The 22,554-nt window shown below is 43.9% G+C and overlaps 2 protein-coding genes across 3 annotated transcripts; both read left to right on the top strand.

Moving 5' to 3' along the window:
- Window positions 1–705: 705 nt before the first annotated feature.
- Window positions 706–9,725, top strand: ice2 (interactor of little elongator complex ELL subunit 2). 2 transcript variants are annotated; one of them, XM_019875970.1, is made up of 15 exons: window positions 706–803; window positions 1,393–1,494; window positions 2,050–2,347; window positions 2,434–2,553; window positions 2,622–2,756; window positions 2,930–3,046; window positions 3,250–3,409; window positions 4,170–4,351; window positions 4,444–5,191; window positions 6,130–6,299; window positions 6,378–6,507; window positions 7,347–7,431; window positions 7,638–7,688; window positions 8,824–9,067; window positions 9,464–9,725. In XM_019875970.1, the coding sequence occupies exons 1-15, from the start codon at window positions 790–792 to the stop codon at window positions 9,584–9,586; spliced, it is 2,679 nt and encodes an 892-aa protein (XP_019731529.1). In that variant the 5' UTR covers window positions 706–789; the 3' UTR covers window positions 9,587–9,725. The 2 variants fall into 2 exon arrangements, 1 of the variants encoding a protein (XP_019731529.1); XR_002168966.1 differs by lacking the exons at window positions 8,824–9,067; window positions 9,464–9,725 and having other exon boundaries at window positions 6,378–6,503.
- Window positions 9,726–9,836: 111 nt separating this feature from the next.
- Window positions 9,837–15,103, top strand: LOC109519440 (annexin A2). The gene is made up of 13 exons (XM_019875971.1): window positions 9,837–9,965; window positions 10,463–10,520; window positions 10,605–10,698; window positions 11,747–11,841; window positions 11,935–12,048; window positions 12,194–12,284; window positions 12,664–12,743; window positions 12,824–12,883; window positions 13,233–13,326; window positions 13,434–13,529; window positions 13,613–13,671; window positions 14,464–14,586; window positions 14,674–15,103. The coding sequence occupies exons 2-13, from the start codon at window positions 10,473–10,475 to the stop codon at window positions 14,731–14,733; spliced, it is 1,014 nt and encodes a 337-aa protein (XP_019731530.1). The 5' UTR covers window positions 9,837–9,965; window positions 10,463–10,472; the 3' UTR covers window positions 14,734–15,103.
- Window positions 15,104–22,554: the final 7,451 nt, after the last annotated feature.

The following is a 22,554-nucleotide window of genomic DNA, read 5'->3' as shown; positions in this document are numbered from 1 at the left end:
TTTTGAACTCTCTTTAGCAGGTAGTCACTTCACAAACGTAGTTTTGCTCCTTCTTGTCTGATGATTCTGAAATATGAAAATAAGTATTTTGATTCATTTTGTAAATACGTCTGTAAAGAAAAATAAGAAATTTAATGTTGTCTTTTAAATACTTTTCATTCTAATATGAATGTTGTTATATTGTACTTAGAAACTGTACCTTTAATATTACCTTTATTAAAAGTGCATTGGACACATCGGTTTTAGATGTGCTTTATGTGCTGTTATCCCATAATAAAATTTACCGCTTGTAATGGGCTTTTCTTTTTTCGCTGTTTTCTTGTCTTGTTGGTTCATCCGTTTTACACATTAAATTAGCGGCATAAAGTCATTTTTAGATGTTACAGATGCAAGATGTAAGTTCTTCCGTAATATATTCGTTTTCAAACAGATTTAACTATAATAAAATGTGTGTTTAGTTTGAGGCAATATCATCACAATTTCAGTACATGTACTTTTTTGGGGGGGGTGATGTTTTCATTCGGTGGTGTGCCGTGAGTTTTCGGTAATGTACAATATGTGATTGGATCAGGAAAGTTTGGGAAAAACTACATTAAGTAGCTATACGAGGTACTTATCCATTTCATACAAACTCAATATCGAATGCAGGCCAATTTGGTCAGGATCCGCAGGAGGGCAGCACTGTGCAAAGAGCGATAAACGTCGACATTGTTTCCTTAGTAGAACGAGAATCACACGGCGTGTTTGCTAACTGGTTAGCCGCCTTCATGTGCTCTTACAGTCACAGTAATGGAACTGGTGTGGTGAGTCAATATTAAAATCATATTTCGTAGAAGGAAATACTGCAACTTGATGTGCTATTCGTCATCATATCTGACAAATACGCCGTACCTTGGTAACGGTGCGTATGAGCTCAGAAGCTCGGAGCCGTTACCTGAGAATGTAACGTAATGTACTCCGTACAGAAGTAATTTAGTTTTGCAATCAATTGGTATCACCTAAAATGGCTGTTATTGTGCTCATGTTAACTGTGTTTGCTTGGTGCTGAATGTACAGATCTGACAATATCCGAATCGATCATTCTGTTTCGCGATACGTATCTAAAAGGTGGGTAGAGTAGTCATAAATTTTACTCAAGTAAAATTACTTTAACATTAGAATATTTGACTCTCAACGTTGCTCCTTGCGTCTCCGTGTGTACGGCACATATGCAAACTTCCTTGCAATGATGCCACCCCCCCCCCCCAAAGAATAAGATAAGATAAAAGAAATGTAGTGGGCACGCAGTCATGATGCAAATCCCCATTTATTGTTTTTAGTTATACTTTGTTATTCATCTCAATGTCAACCTATATGAAAATCGCAAAAATTTTAATACACATTCCTTTTAAGGGAGGACCCTCCTGTGCCCGATGCTCCCTTCTTCACCAAAGATGTTTACGATCAATATTCCCTCGCACCCAGTAGTAGAGAACTGTGGGCTTCTCTACAAAGGTATGCTAATGATTGAACTAATGATCTCAATTCTGTCAACTTATTTATTTGGCTACCAAAGTATTTTGACACTGACACTGAGTTTTATAGCGGACAGAATGCTGCTTGCCGGTTTATTTATTTATTTAAAATCGATACGACGTCGTCTGCAATTTCTATTGATATTGCTCATATGTCTATTGCAATATTTACTGATATTGAATTACTACCCAGCCTTACTAACAAGCATGCTTTTAGAGTTTTGGAGGAAGACGGATGGAGTACACAGAGAAAAACAGGCAGGCCTGAGCCTGATTTTAGCCCAATAAATATTCACCTGTTGTTTTTAAGGGCTGAAATACTTGAATGTCCTTTTCTGTGAAACCTCTTCATTAAATCCGAACGCCTACACTTCGGTCACATCTTGATTGTTTTTTTGCAGTCCGTTGTGGTGCAAGAAAGACAACATTTGAAACCCTTAATCGCAGTCCAAAATACTTGCCTGTTCACGCGCTCTTGAAAAAAAATCGAATGAGTGTTAATTACCGTTACTTCTGTTTTTCCTCTCTACACAAGTCCTGCAGACACTGGCAGGACACAACTCGAGTGTGGTGCTCAGTCCGGACAAAAGTCTACTACCAAAAAAGTTGCACGGCTGCACGATAGCCGCAGCAAAGATGACTGCGACACCGCGGACGTAGACATGGCCGCGGAGGCTCCAGAGGGATGTCAAAATCCCCCCAAAGCATACGTGGAAGATGATGGCTTTCCTCAACCCAGACTGCCCTTCCCATGCGTGTCCGGCCTGGCCAGCAATGAGCAGAGGGCATATCTTAACTTTTTGTGTAGTAAGAATCTCAGGGTTCCTCCCCAGGTAACGTTAATCTCCTTTTAAAAGTAATTGTCATCAGGCAAATCCTTGTTGCATTCCTTCACTTGAATGTTATGCTCACATTTCAGCACCTGAAAGCCCGAGTCGACCAAGAAGTGATGCAATTTCAGAGGTACTTGCAAGATGTGGCCAAAGTGTGCGCAGGCGACTACAGTTTCATATCCCAGGGAGCACTGCAATATGCCGAGGTACACGCACGATGCCGTTTTTGCGTTCTGTGTTTCATGATGTTAACCGAAAATGATTCCGTCCTCAGGATTATTTGAGGGCACGTTTGGAGTGTATCCAAACATTACCTCAGCTCTATCAGATATGCGAGATGACCAGTTTGACCGGCGGAACCTTCAACCCGGCACTGTCTCTCACCTTGGAAAAACAGCTCGTTGTCATGGTAATGTCTTTTCACCGAGGCTTGATCCAGCCACTTTTGGAGCCGGCCGGTATAATGCGGTTCCTCCGCTGTGGTTTAACTTCAACTTGAATCGGTTGAATTGCAAAAAACTGCTCCTTTTATGTTGGTTCATTTTCTTTATTTCCGTATTTGGACCCTTTTTATCTCCCCAGGGCAGTGTGGATATCACGAGCTGCGCGATAATGGCTGCTGATGCACAGCTTGCAACGGATTATCAGAGTGTTTCATCAGAAAATCCTCCAGCCAAAAAAGCTAAGGACATGCACGCTGTAAGCAATTGTTTCACTTTTTTTTTTTTTTTTTTAATTACTTCTGTAAAGTAAGTCGCAAAGATTCTTTTTGTGACTGCTCGAGCGGGGGATTCATGACCGTGGGTCTTTTGCGACTTCGTTTTGGCTGTGGCAGTTTTCACAAAAGACACCAGGGGGTGTCCAAGTATTCTTCACGCCGCTGTTCTTGTGTCGCTCTGCAGGCAATCAGCAGCGATAACAATGCCGAGAAGCTGTGCGAGCGCTACGAGCCTCACGTGTGTCTCACCCGAGAGGCCCTGGTCACACTGTTGGACAACCACGGTCCTGACTTTGCTCAGAGATGGGAACTTCCTGTTTGCATTAAAGTGAATCGTGGCAAAGGTGTGCAGCACTGTCATTTTGACATTTGGGGTTGAAATTGTCAGGGCGCGAGGGGCCCACGGTTTGCAATGTGGTGTCATTCCGTAACCTGAAATTCAGAATGCACCTTTAGTCTAGCTCTAACGAAGCTAATGTAGTTGAAAAGGCATAATTGTGGGAAGGCCGAAAGACTGACGATTCCTGACATGCATTCAGTATTGGACATTTACACATATTTGCTATTTGAAATTGAAATCATTTAGCTCATTCAGTTCACCACGGGAACGAATTTTAACCAAAAATTCCCACTGACCAACTATTTAGTGCTTTCATCACGCGCACAAAATATTCCCCATTTACTCCTAATGACACTTTCAACAAAGCAGATTCATATCGCCAACATTTGAAATTCAAAACACGCCAAAAATTCTGCAACATTTTCTGAAATAGACATTTAAAAATCAAAAAAAAAAAGTCAGCTCATTCACATTGCAAGTGATCTTCAACCTGCCAAATTTGTTGTGCCCGACAAAACAAATTGCGCATTTGTCAAAACAGTCATGACATCCAATCTCAATATCACATCTATCTACAAAAGGCTACTCACACTTATTTGTTTGCTCACGAAAGCAACCAAAAAAAAAAAGAACTACAGCAAATATAATCATTTTAAAATACTCATCTTTTGTTGTTCATTATATATTGGATTACAATTATCGTGTCATGGCTCATGATTACAATCTGTCAAAAAGTCCGTTGTCACTTGCAACTCTACCCACAGGTGTGACTCCGAAGAAGACTGTTTACATCGAATCCCCCGTGCTCGACAATGAAATAACGGTGAGACAAAAGAGTCTCATCTACCACGAGGAGAGTTTGAAGCTGTCCTTTACAAAGAAAGGAAAAAGAAACGTTTGCCATTTAATGACGGAACTTCCTGTGGACGATCGGGAACCCTCGCTGGTATCTGGCACTAACACGGATCACGTTTTATTAGTACACATCTTTTTTTTTTTTCTTATCGTTGACACCTCCTTAACTTGTTTCCAAACCAGGAGGGCTCCCAAAGAAACATGATCCCCCTCGCCAGCGACGATCTCGACTTTGGGGTGGACCTCACCGACCTGGAGACTTTTGGAGAGGCACCAAACACAAAAGTGCAGAAGATGCAAAACGAGCCACTGAAACGTGTTCAAAGTACGAGTTCGCCTCTTTCAAGCAAGGAAAAACGGCTCACCAATCCTCTCAGCCGTGGTTCACAAGAGGAGATGGACGCCTCCGCGACCGATATCAAACATTACGCAGCAGCAGAGCAGATGAGTCCGACGGTTGTCAGGGAAGCTAATGAGGCAACCGCTACAAAGCCAGCGTACGAGTCCGATAAAGAAAGTGATCAAGACTTTGAGGATGACAGACTGATCATTGATGACTCAACATCACCATCTCAAGCAGCGACACCCACCCCCGCCTCCGTGCCCGTGGCCTCAGCTTCGCCCTCTCCCGAAAGGGGGACAGCACGCAGGCAAGCATCCAAACGAGCGAAGGCCCCGGCCGACCAGCTCGGGGAGATCTTGCGCATGCAAACGGCCATGTTCAGCTCGGCCAGCGACACGGCCACCAAAAGCCCCGCCTCGTCCCAGGAGACCGTCTCGCCCACCCGGTGTGTGGAACCCCCGCGCCACACCCTCCCGCTGTCCCTAGTGAAACCTTGCGTGACCTCTTACCTGGAGAGAAACCGGCAACAGGGTGGAGAAACCTCAGCTGCTCCTCCGGCGATCCACACAGACTCTCCGGAGAAGAAAAGTTAGTGTCAAGCTGCTCTTTGGCCTTACTTCCGAAGAGTTACTATGTTGTAGGTCACTCGGGCCTTCTAAAAGTCCGAAAATAATCCTATATTGATCCCCAGAGGAGAAAAGTCACGAGTCCTGTCATATATTCATTGGTTATTTTATATACACATTCAGTTACATCATTAAAATGATTGGAAATTGGAAATAAAATGATCGTAAACTTAGACAGTAGACGCGTGCATATGGTTTGGCACCTCCAGATTGTCATATGAATGGACTTCTTTTGGGGGGAGTTCCCCCTAACACACCACAGAATTGTATTTTTTTTTTTCAGTGCATTTCAACGGGTGTTAAGATTTTTGCTGTTAAAGTAAAGGCATTCAACGTGCGAAGGACTCACTATCACACAATTTAGCAATCATGATGGATGAAAATATAGAATTTGTGGAGATTGCAATGTAGTTGCAGTTTGCGCGCACTTTTGCCTTCTTCTCATGTCGCGCGAGCACTGACGGCCAATAACAAGGCACTCTAAAGCAAAGCAAACCCCACACTGGCTGTCATTTCAGAACTTCCCCTCCTCCAACAGTTGCTCTTGTGCCTGCTCTCTGTACAGTATTATGTAATACCGCAACAATATGCACAGTTTGAACATTAACGCTGCTTGGACATTGGAAAATAAAACCTAATTGATTAATGAACAGAAGTTAAATGGAAATTGTCGCTAAAATTTTTAAAACTCAAACAGTTCTAACAGATTGAATTCGGCTGGATTGTACTTAAAATTAAACAACTATTTGGTTCTGGATGGGAAAGGGTTATAAATCACTGTAACATTCTGCACCGGTACTCATACCGCACTTTGTGAGTCACTGGCCTAGTACAATAGATATGGAGTTGTTTATTCTCACTGATACCTGGCTGACCTACATTTTTCACCACCCCATACAGAAATATTGTCCCAGGAGCTGCAGGCCGGCGCTGAGGACGAACAAGACTACGAGTCCCCGGAGAGAGGCAACCTGTTGTACAAGCTCTTCAGTCTCCAAGATGTTCTCCTCATAGTGCGCACCTCAGTCTCCGTCGCCCAATCCAGGAAAATATTCCCAAACCCAAGCCATGTATGCATGTCAAAATATATCTGAACCTCACGTTAAATGTGTTTCAAGCTGATATTTTCTTCTTGTCCTTCAAACCAGGTTGTGCCGGTGCATGTTTTGCCCAAGCTGGAGTACCAGCTGTGTCACGGGGTCGAGTGTCTGAGTAACAGTGAGGCTTGCCAGCTTTGGATGGAAAGGGCACTTCACTCCAGTACAGTTTCCTTCGTAGGTAAAAAAAAAAAAAAAAAGAAATCACTGTAAAATTAAGGCTGGTTTTGTTTCAGCGGAATATTCACTAGTTTTTTTTTCTTCATTTTCTATGCTTAGTGCTGGAAAGTTACATTTATGTGGCTTTAAAGAGAGATTTTATTTTCCCCCCTCAGCAAGTGACCCTCCCACATGAACCAACGGAATAGTATTTAGATGACTCACCTTCTCCTCCCACTGCAGACTAATTCAAGTTTATGCTGTTGCCATAACGACAGCCACAGCCTAAAAGCAACCTCAGACCTCAAGATACAGGGAAGCTTGTACTACTTTAAGTCTTCCTTTTGGGTAGCTGCAAATCATAATTTGGTTTATGTCTTAAAAGCGTTTCACATGTCGTCCTCAGTTGACTTTGCCGGTTCTTTGAGGTCACGGTTATGGTGCCCCATTGCGAAAACATGGGTGTAACCATGGACAACCTGATAACCCATATATTTAGAAAGCCATTTCATATTCCTTCAGTGTCCTCCTGACACGTCAGCGTGTTCAAGCAAAATCGGAAAAAAATAAATACATAAAGGCTTACGTAAGTGGCCCAGCTGATACGAGACTTCCCCATTTTGTGGCCGATGGCTCATCATGTGGTCATCTCCTTTCTGTCTGTTTGTGGCTCAGTTTATGACCGAAGGAGGATTTTTGTTAAAAATGTACAGGAGGTAGGAAAGGAGACGGCATACGCTCAGTCAAATCATGGCAGGCGTTGCACTCCTCTGTCAGCGCTGGCTACGGCGTTGTCGATGGAGGAAAGCTCTTGTTGTCTGCACTCATTAGCTTCCTCTCTATCCCTTTCTTTCGGCGTAGCTCACATCAATCCGCACACTTCTAAAGTAGCGCTGCTCAGAAGGCTGCCTGACGCTTGGAGAGACAACATCTCCTGCGGGTTCAAGTGAGTTGTCGGCTTTGCGAGACGATTCGTGAGATGATTCCACTAGTGATTAAAATGATAACTCACACCCTGCAAGCGGCCAATCGGTAAAGAAAAAAACACAGCGGCCATGTTTTTCATCACCATCACAGCCTTCGTTTTTGTCGGGATGGACTGCCGCATGTCAACGAATCAACAAAATGTCACATGCTTATTTTTGTGCACAGGCCGGTGAAGTCACTCAACATTCTGCACCACCTTTTGAAAAAGCTGACAAAGTAAGTTGCCAACAAAGCAATACATTGTAAAGACAACAAACACTTGAGATTGTTCGTGCTTGGCCCCCTTCCATCTCATTATTTCTCTGCCTTGTGAATCAGTGTAGCATATTTTCATTGGCGTTTTTTTTTTTTTTTCATATCGGCGAGCTCTCAAACAGCCTGTAAAAAAAAAAACCTGCAAGGACAGTAAATGTGATTTCATTTGCAACAAGTGCAAAGCTGATTTGGCCTTTCAACACGATTGCCTTAGCCGTCTTGTCATGGGTAATTCACAATCTGATGATGCCTGAAATAAAATTGCTTTCCAGCCATGCAAATATTCTACCTGAACTTGCTAAACCCAAATATGGAATACAGGATAATAGAAGTCCTATGAACAGTAAAATTAGCATCAACGCTAGTACTTTGACCTCCATGTTGTTAGCGCTAGCTAGCTGGGTGACTGGTCCTCATCAAAAGCCATAATGTTGATTCCTATCCCTCATACAAACTTGTAAAGACAAGTTTAACGACTGTATGCTGAAATAAACCACTTCTCACTTTTTGAAGATGACTGACAGACTCATAACGGAGAGTAATGGACAGTAAAAATGAGAAGTTGATTGGCAAGCGCTCCGGTTATTTTCATTATGCTTATCACAGCCTCTGTGCTTTCAGCTCTAAGCTGTTTAACGTTTGGTAAAATACATTTGTGAATGTCATTCATGTTTAATGAACCGCAAGGCTCATATTGCACTGAGTAGTCAGACACGCTCCCAAGTTCCAAAGTTTGTGATCACACGTTTCCAAATTGCCATCACTGGTAACTCTCTCCGTGGCATCATAAAAGGCCAAAGAAAAAGCAAAACACGTTTGTAGAGCTAATCTTTTACAGTGCACGTCTCAGAATGTGAACTGACACCTGCCATGATGATTGGTCTGAACTTTTTTTTTAATTTTATGGATTTTTTTAAGGCTTTTTTTCAGGCATAGGTCTATGACACTAGTCTGCTTGCATGTGTGTGTAGGAGTTGCACAACTCCCGACTCACAACAGTCGTAGCACCTTCTACTTTTAACATTCCAATCACGGAAAGAAGTCACGCCGAATGCACTGTCTGACGCGCCTTCTGTGACGCCACGTGTGTTTGTAGAATGGACGAAGGGCAATACCTGATCACCCACAAACCAGAGGAGCCTTTTGTGACTTTGTTAAAAGCGTCCGACGGGAAAGCCTGTCGAAGTGCGTACGACTTGCGCCAAGTCCACAACGGTCTCCCCCGGATTCCCACTAATGGCCCCGTGCCCTGGATGCCCGTGGATCCCACTGTGCCGCTGCCGTTCCACAAGAAGCACGGCCGCGTCCCCTGCACTTTTCCCCCGCGATCCACGCCGCAGGTGAAAAATCCAGTCACACTCACTTTCAATGCGTACGAGCACACAAAAGAATCTCAGGAACTAAACCGATGAAATGCTCTCGGCCAAGCGCTTCTGAGACTGGCTGAACCGGTGCCAATGCCGCATGCCTATAAGCGCAGAACGAACAAGCAGGACAGATGAGAGCCTGGCCGTGCGAACTACTCCACTCAGTACAGTTGACTAGTCAACTGGGTGACATCCGTTAATGCGCCTGACTAAAAATCTCCACAGTTAAAATCATCAATTCCGCATTGTTATCCTGTGAGAAGGCAGACTACCCGTGATCGTTTCTCATTAGATCTTTCTGGTTCAGTACGAATCCTAAAACTCAAGATCATCAGTATTTGTGATGTTGTCCTGTGCTTCTTGCGGCAGGCTTCAGTCGATGGAAATGCAGCCAAGGCGGGCAAGCCAGGAGGCAAGAAGAAGAAAAAGAAAAAGAACCGCTCAGCAAATCACAACAAATACACTTCAAAACTCATCAAGCATTCAGTTTAAGATCACGCAGTACGCTTGGATGTGAGACACTCAAGCAAGAGTAATACGTCTGTTTTCTAATGCCGTCATTTTTGTACATGTTCTCAGTTGTCATTTTGTAAACTGGAAGAGCAATAAAGCTGGAAGCATTCAAATCAAATGGATGTGTGGTCACAAGATGAGATCAGTACGGGTGAGAAAGGCTCGACTTCGGCAGAATCAACTTTGCAGTGGCTGCTTGTTCAACTGGGTGGAGTCAGGAGTGGGTGGAAAAAAAAGGGAGGAGGTGAAAGGGGAAGTCCTCTCCCGTGTCAGTCGCAGCGGCGTTAAATCTCCACACCCTTTTCTCCGACACATCAACATAGGGTTCGTCGGTCTTGTGCCAACTTCTACAAGTTAGGTAAGTTTCACTGTTGTTGGGCAAGCTACTGTTGAACTAGGTTGATCGTACAACAATGTTTTAGGATCTGGACAAATAAAAACAAAAAAATAATAGCTGATTCATGGACTATCATGAATTGTTTGTGCAAAAGTGCTTTTGCTCATGTGCGGCTATCGGTGTTTGAGAACAATCTACTCGTCTCACATTGCCTCCACATGTGTGATTTCGTACTGCAGTGCAGGGCGTGCCCACTGGATTTGTGACAATGATTAGCAAGTAGCCTCTAAAATTATAATAATTGCGTGGACTGCGAAACACTGAAGAAAAAAACCACATTGGAACCGAGAGTGGCTCATATATTATTGTGTCTTTTATCCGTCCATTATGGGATGGCAGAGTGCAGCAGAACAATGTGATTGCATCAGTAGACCAAAAAAAAAAAAAAAAATGTCCTACTCTGCCTCAGTGATGGCATTAGACTGATTCATGATCACATGGCGTGTCACTTTTTGCAGGGCAGTGAAAATGGCGATGGTGGCTGAATTTCTGGGGCAACTGGCCCTCAACACTGAGGTCAAGCCAAACAGCTTTTACACTTTTTTTTTTCTAACATGACATGCTTTATATTATTGACATATGTCTTATTTTATTCCACAGTCCCAGGAGCCAAAATACCCGACTGTTCTACCCGCTTTGGACTTTGACCCTGAAAAAGATGCTGCAAGGATAGAGACGGCTATCAAAACCAAAGGCAAGATACACGGCGTACATTCCGATTAAATCCATGCAGCTGAAGTGTCTCTGTCAGGACTCTTGGTATTTGTGAGTCAGCATCCTGGAGTTAAAAAAAAAAAAAAAACACTTTTTGGGAACTCATCCAAGTCTGTGACCTCAGTGGTACCAGAACAGTGTGCAAAACATTCTATGGAAGCTCCTGGTAACAGCAAACAAGGCCTCCATTTTGTTAGGATGGTCATTTGTTTCCGTGAAAGTGTTGATGGTGTACTTTGACTGTTCTAGGAAACAACAGAACAATTGTTTCCGCTCAAATGTACCGACACCTCAAAAGCACTTTGCTTTCTCAAATCATTTGTTTGGGAGAAGAAAAAAAACAAAAAAGCAAAGCTTTTCCATATTTTTTTTTCTAGGCCCATTTGATAGAATGAATAGTCCGCCCAGAGCCGGTAAACGTTGAAATGAGACTTTGACCCTCTCACTTGCATCGCTGCCACCAAACACATCTCAATAATTCACCATTGTATGACATTGGCTACTAAATGCATCCGTTTAAACAGGAAAACGCACCCTAACAAAATCATGACCCGACCTTCAACACCGTAGCGACGGGCATGTTTAGAGAAGTTTTCGTATGACGTCACGCATATCTGTAGCGCTGGTCTTGATTAGGGTTGTCGGTGAGTAGGAGCTGGCGGGGTACACCTTGGATTGGTCGCCAACCAAGTCACAGGCCACATCCAAACGATCCAACAGCTCAAACTAACATTCACACCCATGAGCAATCCTTCACATACGCGTTTGGAATGTGAGAGGAAGCCGGCGTGCGTGCAGAAAACCCGCGCCAGCATGGGAGAACATGCCGCCGTCACACCAAGGAGGGCTGATGTCGAGATTCGAACCCCAAATAATTCAGCGATGTTCTTCTGTTCTACAACCACAAGAAAAAAAAACTTTAAAAACTGAATTTCACTGAGCGCGCTCATCAAAACATCCACCTTTTGTTTTGTATCCTTATTAAAGCGTTTAGTTGTACTTAATGAGGTGTCTTTCCTGGCCTTCAGGTGTGGACGAACAGACCATCATTGACATCCTAACAAAGCGTACATACTCTCAGAGAAGGGAAATTGCATTTGCTTATGAAAGGAGAGCAAAGAAGGTAAAGTGTTTTTTTTGTGAGGGGGGTAAGAAATGATGAACCGTGATACTGTATTGCGCTGGGTCACCTCATTGTGAAGTCGGTTTCTTTTAGGACATGATCTCAGCTTTGAAGGGGGCGTTGTCCGGCTCCGTGGAATCAGTCATCCTTGGCCTGATGAAGAGCACGTCCCAGTATGACGCCTCAGAGATCAGAGGATCCATTAAGGTGCACAACAGGCCACAATATCTTGTCCGGCATGCCAGCAGGCCCATTTCCTGAGTGGCGCTGCCCTCTTGTGGACAAAGTACAGAATGCAGACTTTTACATCCTGACGATCTCGTGATTTTGAAATGTTCCATGTGTCTTTCAGGGCCTTGGCACTGATGAAGAAACGCTCATCGAGATTCTCTGCTCCCGCAGCAAGTCGGAGCTGCAGGAGATCAAGCAAGTTTACAAGGAGTGTGAGTAACAAATCAAAATGAATCGCCCCTTGAAAATATGGGGGGGGCTTGCTTGCTCGCTCGCTCCTCTTGAGATTAGGGGGTGAGTTGGAGCCTCTTTAACTCTAATTATAGCAAAAATGTTCTTAGTTTTCATCTTTGTCAGTTAATTTAATAAATTAGATTTTTTTCAGCATTACTGTTCGGTCGTACAGTCCAGTCAGTCACTTATTGTGATTTTTTTTCCCTCAAGCACTCAACAAATACTCAATTAAAAAATAATTAAATAAAAAAACAGGAACAAACAAAATTCTGCAGTTGCACAAATAAATGGAGTGGCAATGTGACGCATGTTTCTGCATCACCTCCCTTGCAATCTAAAATGCCAAACTTTCCACAGTGTTCAAGAAGGACCTGGATAAAGACGTTGCAGGCGACACTTCCGGAAACTTTGCAAAGCTGCTGCTGGCTCTGGTGCAGGTGCGTTCTGACACGAATGCCAACGATGCGGTTTTGCCTTCATCATTTTGAGACCGAATGTGAACCTTCCTTGTGCGCAGGCCAAGCGAGACGAGCCTTCCACCGTGGTGGACTATGAAAAGATTGATGAAGACGCCAGAGTAAGTTGTGTCCACACTCGGTGACACTAACAGATTCATATTTACAACGTCGTCACATTTCAAAGTTGTAATGTTTGAATTACAGTCGTCATAAAACACGCGCCGCTCCTTTTAAGCACTCCGAAAAAAAATGCCCTTGATTGCTATTTGCTTGGGATTTAACATCAGAGGGACTTAAGAAGGCCATAATTAAAATAAATGCCATTTCCAAATGACTTTGCCAAGGGACGCGGTGTCATTTGTGTTCCTGATCCTTTTCCTACCATCGATTATTTCAAACAGACAAGACTTGGATGATTAAAAAAAAAGAATTGGGAGAACTTACTGACGTCTTTCTGATTCAACACAGAAACTGTACGACGCCGGCGTGAAGACCAAAGGAACGGACGTGGCCACGTGGATCTCCATCATGACTGAGAGGAGCGTCCCTCACCTACAAAGAGGTTCAGCACACGCTGTTGCTGTTTATACGCCCCTTTTTTTTTTTTTTTTTTTTTTTTTTTTTTATGGGAACATAAAGCAGCTCACAATGCGCTCGTGTCCTCGGTAGTGTTTCAGAGGTACAAGAGTTACAGCCCCTACGACATGCAGGAGAGCATCATGAAGGAAGTGAAAGGAGACCTGCAGAGGTCCTTCCTGGTTCTCGGTACTTGAGATTGACATCGAATACATGACTCGCAGTGTTACTTGCATGCGTATTTCTTTCTTTCTTTTCTCTGTTTTCCCCAGTGCAAAGCTTTGAGAACAAACAGCTGTACTTTGCCAACAGACTCCACGACGCTATGAAGGTACCTGTAAATGAATATGCGACGGTAATAATGGAGATGTTCTGAGAAAGTGACACTAGAGGTGTGCACTCATGGCGACGTTAACAAGCACTTTGATGCCAACAGGAATGGATTTTTATCCAGTAAATGTATTGACAGATCATAATACATTTTATTTTTATAGCGCTTTAAAAAAACACTTAATGGCAAAACAAAACAAAACAGAACAACAAATATGTCCAGATGATGCAGTTTGGTCAAACCAGGTCTCGAATTATACATTTTGACAAATGTGCAGAATTGGGACCTGGAAAGCTTCCCACTTTCTATTTGGAGTTGAAGTTTCTCCCAATCTCAGTTGTAGTTCATCACACATATTTTTGATGGGGTTGAGGTCAGGGCTCTTGAGTATTCCACATACACTTCTCCTAAAGAGGATCTTCCACTAACAAGTGTCGCCACGTTGGAAGCATTGAATTGATTAATTAAAGGGTGTGTTCAAATACTTTGGTCCACCCTTTGTATGAGATGTAAGCAGGTTTAAGAGTAAAGGCAGCAAACTTGGCTAAAGATGGTTATACGCAGCGTGCTTTTAAACGCCTGAACCGATTTTAAAATGTGAGATACAACACACAAGACAAAAAAAATGTGTGTTTTACCGCGTACAGCGTACTCGAGGTGACCAACACAACACGTTGCAGTACCAAAACTGACCTCAAATTCAGTCCAGTTATGTGTATATGTACGCTGCTGTAAAGCAGAATTGAGTGCAACCGGAGAAAGTGCTGACATGTTTTTGTTTTTTGTTATCAGAGTAAAGGATGCAAGGAGAAGGTGGTGAGCAGGATCATTGTGTCGCGCTGTGAAGTGGACCTGAAGAAGATCTGCTCAGAGTACAAAGCTCACCACGGCCAATCTCTTCAAAAGACCATTGTGGTGAGTCCTTTTGTGCAGGGCTTCATATGTTGCAATTTAATTCAAGCAGCGTGATTTCAAAGTGGTCTTTTTGTGCTTCGTGTGCAGGAACACACCAAGGGAGACTACCAGAAGGTTCTGCTGGGCCTCTGTGGACCAGAGGAGTAAATTCCTTTCACTTGACAAAAAGAAAATAACTGGAGCTGGTATGCTAAAGCAGCAATACAGAGAGAGATTTTTTCTTTTTTCTTTTTTTGTTTGCTATATGAAGACTATTATTAAAGTACAATAACAATAAAGCAGCACACCGGCTGTCTTCTTATATGTAGTTTTCTTTCTATCCTAAAGAGGGCGTTATAGTAGCGTTTAAAAAAAGCCAGCATTTTGGTTGAGGCCTCGCCCAGTTGATACTAGTTGATGAAATGCACATTGACGTTTGTACTGTATCATAAAATGAACCCACGTATGATACATGGCATTTACATGAATGTCCAAAACATATTTAAACCGATAAACATAAACTACAGTTTCTAAAAGAGTGCACAATTTGTGTCTTGTGATGAGTTGAATTCATAAATTAATTATGATAATGGCCAATACATTTTTACATTAATGTGGTACAAGAGTAAGTCCAAATACCTTCGCCTTTTCCACTACGAGAATCTATGAATATGATTTAATCATTAGTGTGTTTTTCCGTGTTTGTTTGGTGCTAATATTTTAATTAAAAATGTTAATTTTACCTCCGGCAAAGATGATTTGCATAGCACTAAACAAGCGTATATGCAGTGTTTCTGCTGTTTAGTTTGCAGTCTCTCAGGATGGAATAAGCAGCAGCAGTGTTGTCAAGGCATTTCTACTGAAGTATAAGGCAAAAAAAAAAACATCCCCAAAAGGCAACATGACTTGTGCTGAACACAGCGATGAGGAAGAGGAAGCTAATGAAAATAAGTCCTGAAGATCAAACACGGTTTTCAGAATGAAATCATGTTTCCGTCAAACTGTTTAAAAAAAAAAAAAAAAGGACTTCCAATTTTTAACTAGACATTGGATTTATGGTCATTTTGTAATAATACTGATGAGAACGTTCGCCTTTTGTGACGCTTTATGTTTATAGGCAAGAGGGGGGGAAAAAATAAAATATAGCATAAAGTAAGCTAAAACAGTATTTTGCAAGGAGGGGCAGGGAATTTATGCGCCAATATGCTTGACAGATTAATCACTCCATCATAAAGAGGAAAGTACCGCCATATTTCCTCCTTTTTTATATGGATGTACAACATGCTGTTCTGCTCAAGGCCAGCCCGTGGGGACCGGCGGCGGACCCGAGGGGAAGTCGCTTCTCAATTGAAACCGCGCAATTTACTGTCCCAAATGCTGACACTTCATCATTCAGACGACTTTAACCCCATGAATGTCAAGCGGCGAGCATGCTGGGAAGGCGCCGGCACGTACCCGCATTATCGTAACAACCACAGTTTGGTGACCCAAAAAAATAAAATAAAAAAAGGTCGAGAATCATAATCACATTTCCAAGTAGAATGTGATCATCAACAGTGTACTTTTAAACTGAAAACTATGGTGACGCACCATTAAAACCACCCGTTCGACATTAGAAAAATCTCACAGCACACCACCAAAAAAAAAAAAAATGTCACAAAAATTGTTCAGGAAAGAAACATTGACAGTGGTCACAGAAATCATTTCAATCTGACAGCGGTAATAAGAAAATTATGAAAATTAACAACTGAAAATCAAACATTGGTTGTGAATTGTGCATAATTATCTTAAAAACCAAACTCATGAAACGGCAACAGACAAAAATGATGGTACCCTAAGAAAATAATTTGACCAGTGGGACATGTTCAACTGCGGTGTGCCCTCTAATTTGCATCATAGGAGTCTTCAAACTTGTAATCAGTCAGTCGGCCTATTTAAAGGGTGACAAGTCGTCATTGTCCTCTTTGGTGATATGATGTGGACCATGCTAAACATGGACCAGAGGAAGCAAAGGGGAGAGAGTTGTCTCAGGCGGTTACAAAAAAATTGTCGACAAGCACGACAAATGGAAGCTTTTGCTTTCGAATTATCTGTGAAGAAGAAAAAAAAAAATCGCTATTCCAGTGAACCTCCAAAAATCGTACGGTTAGGGACGATCTTTGCTACGAATTTCACAAAAAGGTTTGATTTTAAGGCCTTATCTGAAAAAAATGGAAGGTCCTGAAATGAAATGAGTTCAATCGCAGGTTCCACCCCGTACAAATTCATTTTGTCAAATAAAAACGGTGCCATCTGCTGAGGCGCTGCCTTCGGTTTTATGTCATCCAGTGGCCATTTAGCAGTTCGCCAGCCGCCTGCATCCTCCCAAATTCTTGTCCCAGTTAGAGTGAACATGTGGAAGGCTCCCCCTCCGTCACCTTGGAGACAGAACCCAGGCGGGCGGCGCCCGCGGCATCCAGCGGCATTAAAGTTTCACAGTACAGCTGGAAGAGCTGCTGCCGGCCCGCCAGACATGGCGAGCGCGAGCTTGCGTGCGCGCCGGAAAGCTTCGACTTTGTGCTGGTGATTAATTCATCCCACACAACTTAGAGGAGGGACACTTTCTTAAAAGGGAATCCGGCTCCCCTCACACACTGACACCGACAGAACCCCGGCTCGCAATCCGGGGGGAGAACGCCAAAGGGTGTTTAATTATATAGTAGGAGACCACTAAGGTCTTCTTTTAATTGTGTGCATCTGTTTGTATGTGTTAGCCTGCAGCTCTGCAGGTCGCAGGCCTAGTCTAAATGAGAAATCCTACAGGCGAGGCTGGAAGACGCGCCGCCCTCAAACCGAGCACGGAGAACCAGTTTGATTAATATTTTCTTAATTATCATTATTTAATCTGGGCCGAGCGCGCCGCGTCAAACTGCGGCCTTTTGTCTCAGCGCTGAAGAAGATGCCGGCTCATTAGGGCGCGGCGAGATGCTGCGTATGGTAAATAAGAAGCTCGTGGCCCGGGGGGGGAGGGATGTGCTGCTGGTGGGGAGGGGGAGTCAGCATCACATTGAAGGACATCTTCCCCTCCTGAAGGATGCTGCGGCGCTCGCGTTAACCAGCAGCAGACCACAAAATAGCGGATGCGGCGCCTGTGGCACCGTCAAGGCCCGCTCCCCTTTTAAGCAGCAGACGAGACAGCTGTGAACCGGCCGGGCCATCAGTCAGCCTCCTTTGTACGATAGAGCGATGCTTGAAGTAAGAACACAAAAAAAAAAAAAGGAAAATGAGGCTCGGCACCCCAACAGTCCATCGGCAGACAATTCAGGCGGACTGAGAAAAGTTTGACGACAAGCAACATACTTTGTAGAGTTCCGTTCGGGGAGCTACAAACATTTTGCAAAAAGACTTTTTAAGTGTGAACGAATGCAAGGCGTGTTGTGGCTACTTCGATGAGCGCCCGACTGATTATTTGGCCCGACAATTATATCGCCCGTCATCAGCTTCTGAAAATCGACCATTTTGTTGTTTTTTCCCTCTTTTTTTTTTTTTTTTTTTTTTTTACAGTAACAAGTTCGAACATGAAAACAATACGCCCCTCAAACCCTTCTCTCGGTTATGAAGTGTAACTGGTCAAGTATTTTAACTCTTTCAGGGACAGCGGTGACTACAGTCAGATTTTAATAATCGTGTGCTTAATCGATTATCGGAATATTATTCTGAGAAAACACCGGAACCGACCTAAAAAAAATCGATTGAACCTAACTTTGATGTTTTTTGCCGAGCTGGACGTGCTTTATCGGTGCGCCTGTATAAGAAAGTGGTACTTCGAGGTGCCTTGACTTATAAGTTTATTTTGTTTCATGACCAATCAATTCATTGGCAAAAAATAATGATTTTATGTTTGAAGAAACATTAACAAAAAACAATGTAAAGAAAAACTGGTTTCCCCAGTGATATTTGTGTTTGATCTGTGCCTTTAAGAGGCGTGGCCTAGTGCTTGACATCAGGACCGCGTTTGATCGCCTGCGTGTGAGTTGCCTACAGCAGCTCCTTGTGAGTGTTTTCATTTTGCATTTGTGTGTTTGGCTGTTTCTGTTCTGTTCATTAAATGTCTGAAAGCGCATTGGCAACTGTGGCTCTCCTTGCCCACATGCCAGGGCATTACAGAATCTGAATTGCTCCATTTTTTTTTTCCCCCATTTCACTCAAGTGGCGACATACCACATCGGCACATCGGGGCTGTAAACATTACCTTCATTTTCAGACAAGATTGTTTGCTGGCGTCTGTGAGGCTACCTTAGCTATGTTCAATAGTAATTAGTTCATGAAGCATTAAACTTTCCGTCTTTTTTTTCTTTTGTTGGATTTCCTTTCAACGTTACAAGAGCACCATCATCTTTGAGTTCAGAATCGCATTTGAAAAACGCGCAAACTCACTTAAATTTTTCAATTCCTAGAATTCAATTGACAGAGACCCACGGTAGGAGGATTAAAGGCTTCGGAGTCGCCAGTTTTATGACCTGATTACGTGACGTTGTGCAGGAATTTCTGACATGGGGCTGCTTGTGCAAAAATCATCGGTTACGAAATAGTTTAGTGAAATGAAGCAAGTCCGGGCAGGTTGCACAATATTATATAAATAGCGAGCGTGTGCGAGTGTGTTTGTATGTGTGTGTGTGTGTGTGTGTGTGTGTGTGTGTGTGTGTGTGTGTGTGTGCGCACGCAATTCGTTGTGTCCAGCCTTGGTGGCCCTCAGCCAGAAGCGCTGATGCTAATTCTCAATGAAGTGCTTGTAATGGTGCGGCCCTGGCTTCAGCAGGCTGGATGCGCGCGGGAGTGCCGCAGTGGCGATGCTAATCTGCAAAGAACTACAAGGTGGCGGGGGGGGGGAGACGCCCTCTTCATCAGTGTGGCATATTCCCATTTATTTACATCCTGGCTAATGAGATATGTGCTGCGCCGCTCGGTAAGACAGAAAGACGTGAGGTAATTAAACGGCTTTGCTTTCCCGTTCATCCATTATCCAAACTCGCGGCTGCATACGTAATGTAATAATATCAAATAAGGCACAAATGGATGAGGCGGCCATTCCGGCGTGTTTTAGCGCCGGCAGCGTCTCATAAATCTACACGCAGGTGTCACAGGAGAGCAAATGTAGAGAAAGTGTTGTCATGAATTTAGGAAGCATCAAAATATGTGTTCAGGAGGGCGGGAGGAGGATTTATTTTATCGACGCGACTCTTTACATAATGCGGCCGTGCAAGAGCATCAACACGCGGGCGAGTGTTCATCACGAGGCGCTCAACCTCTAACCCGCTGGAGGTTCCCGATCGACCGAGTGGCTCTCTAATCCGTGTTGTCATGTTGCTTAATCCTGCCGACTGAAGGCGAGCCTCGGCGCATTGTCACACTGGCCGCTGGACCCCACGCACACACGCGCACACACGCGCACACACACGCACGTGTTCAGGGCCGCGCCTTCATGCAAGAGATTGAAATCGGCCTGGCAGACACTCAAGCATGAACCAAATGTCAGCGGCGAGGCACAAGGAGGAAAGGAGCCCGTGTTAATTATCACGCAGGTTCACGAGTACGCCGAGCAGCAAGTCATTTCCCGGTCCCGCCCCTCCTGGGAGAGGGGACGATTTCAACAAGTAGGGAGTGATGGATGCGGGTTTGTCAATCACGCACTGGAATGGTGGAGTCTGCATCTCCTTCTGACTGATTGATGATTTTTTTTTTTTTTTAACAAATGTGTAGCATGTTGCGAAGAATTTTACAGGACACATTTTGAAGTCTGAGATTTACATTCAGTTGTCAATACCAACAATGCTGGTAACGCGTTCCTCCAAAACATACATATCTTCCAGTAACGACTCATCTAATGCGTTACTTTTACCAGTCATCAGACAATATTTACTCTCCAAATATCACAAAATTTTATTGCGCAAAATATTTTTGGGCGCTCGATGGTCCAGTGGTTAGCGTGTCAACCTCACAGTGCAGAGGTACCGGGTTCGATTCCAGCTCCGGCCTCCCTGTGTGGCGTTTGCATGTTCTCCCCGTGCCTGCGTGGGTTTTCTCCGGGTACTCGGGTTTCCTCCCACATTCCAAAAACGTGCGTGGCGGGCTGATTGAACACTCCAAATTGTCTCGAGGTGTAAGTGTGAGCGTGGATGGTTCGTCTATGTGTGCCCTGCGATTGGCTCTGGCAACCGGTTCAGGGTGTCCCCCCGCCTACTGCCCGAAGACAGCTTGGATCGGCTCCAGCACCCCCCGCGACCCTTGTTAGGATAAAGCGGATCAGAAAATGGATGGATGGCAAATATTTTCCCTAAACCTGATGATGACGTTAATAAATGGTAGATGCTCCTCAGCCACAGTGATCTGTTTTCTTCCCGACATGTCAATGCGGGTAACAAACAAGACAAGAACCACCTATCTGGTGCCGTGGGCTTGACTGACGTGTCGGGGTTCTACTTCTTTTCCAACGACACGTTTCCCATGTGACACTTAACCTTTTCGAGATTTCCCTCCCCGTCTGTTTGGTCCGTGTTAATTAACCCTGAGCACCCATCAGAGAGGTGGCGACGTCTAAGCTTCAGTCGAGATGATTCTTTCGAGCGATCCGTGGCACAAAAGCCATGCGAGTGAGCGTGTGTGTGTGTGTGTGTGTGTGTGTGTGTGTGTGTGTGTGTGTGTGTGTGTGTGTGTGCTTTTGCCAAGGAAGAGGAGAAAGAAGATGGCATATGTCTGGTGATGGCGTTTGGGTCGCTGTCACCGTTTTGTCCTTGTCAATGGGATGAAGTTGGACGGCGCAGCCTGACCTCCCTCAGGTGGCCATGGATATGCAAATGAGGGCAAAAATAGAAGCGCTGCTTCTTGAAAAACAGGAAGAGAAAAAAAAAAAAAGGATTTGGGGAGTTTCTTTTCATTCATTTTGGCTGCTGGCAGAGATGGTTGAAATACACAAAAGCAAACGGGTGAAAAGAAGCACTGATGGCAGGAAAAGCAGCATTCACTGGGCTTCAAGGAAAACGCCGCACATGTGAAATCATCCAGTTCAGCAATCGCTGCTTGGGAATGGACGATGTTGGTTACGGCAGCTGCCCGCCACAACTTTGTTGTATCGAGTCTGAAAGGGTTTTTTTTCTTTTGATAATCACGCGCTTCTCTCTGTTCCAAACCATTCATCTCGGCCACAAAATGTGTAAAAAAAAAAAATGAAGAGCACAAGCTAGCAAAAATCAGTTTAAAAAAAAGAATTTCTTTGGGGAGGTTTTTGGGGAAGGAGAAAATAGCCAAATGATGAAACAGAAAAAAAGCCAAATTGAAAGGGGTGGCCAAGTCAAAACCTCTTGACTCTAATATGCTCGCTGCGCCCCGTCGCCCCACTCGTCAAAACACGGTATTCTGATTAACATCACGTGACCAAACCAAGAAAACAGGTGTGCTGTGATGGTTGTTACCTGAGCAACTTCGGTACTGTGAGGTCAGTTTGAGTCAATAGCATGGCTCAAAAACAGAACGATTTTTCTCCGTAATTTATAATCCCACAAATGCAATATTCACCAGAGTGCCGTGTTTAACCCTTTCAGGCACCCTGTAACCCCACAGATGTCAAAGTCAAGGCCCGGGGGCCAGATCTGGCCCGCCACAACATTTTATGTGGCCCGCGAAAGCAATTCCAGCATGTCAACTTCCACAATGCTTGCTAAAGTCTGAAACCAAATTTCAAATTGTCATATATATCGTAATGATCACAACGTTTGAACAATCCAGTATTCTTGATTTCTGATGTCAAAACTAGTTATCCATCTATCTGTGGTTCGCTATGTATGTAAGTAATAGGTGGAGGTGGTGAAACATGATTTGGTTTCACATAATTCACAGTCATAACGGCCGTCCAAGGGAAACCGTAACTACAATGTGGCCCGCGACAAAAAATGAGTTTGACACCCCTTGCTTCACCTGATAACTTGGTCGTGTCGTCCACTGTAGTAACCGCTG

Source organism: Hippocampus comes, unplaced genomic scaffold (genome assembly GCF_001891065.2).
Source record: "Hippocampus comes isolate QL1 unplaced genomic scaffold, H_comes_QL1_v1.1 scaffold142, whole genome shotgun sequence".
Lineage (NCBI taxonomy): Eukaryota > Metazoa > Chordata > Actinopteri > Syngnathiformes > Syngnathidae > Hippocampus > Hippocampus comes.
The sequence above is the reverse complement of the archived record's forward strand: the minus strand, read 5'-3'. Positions and strand labels throughout refer to the sequence as shown.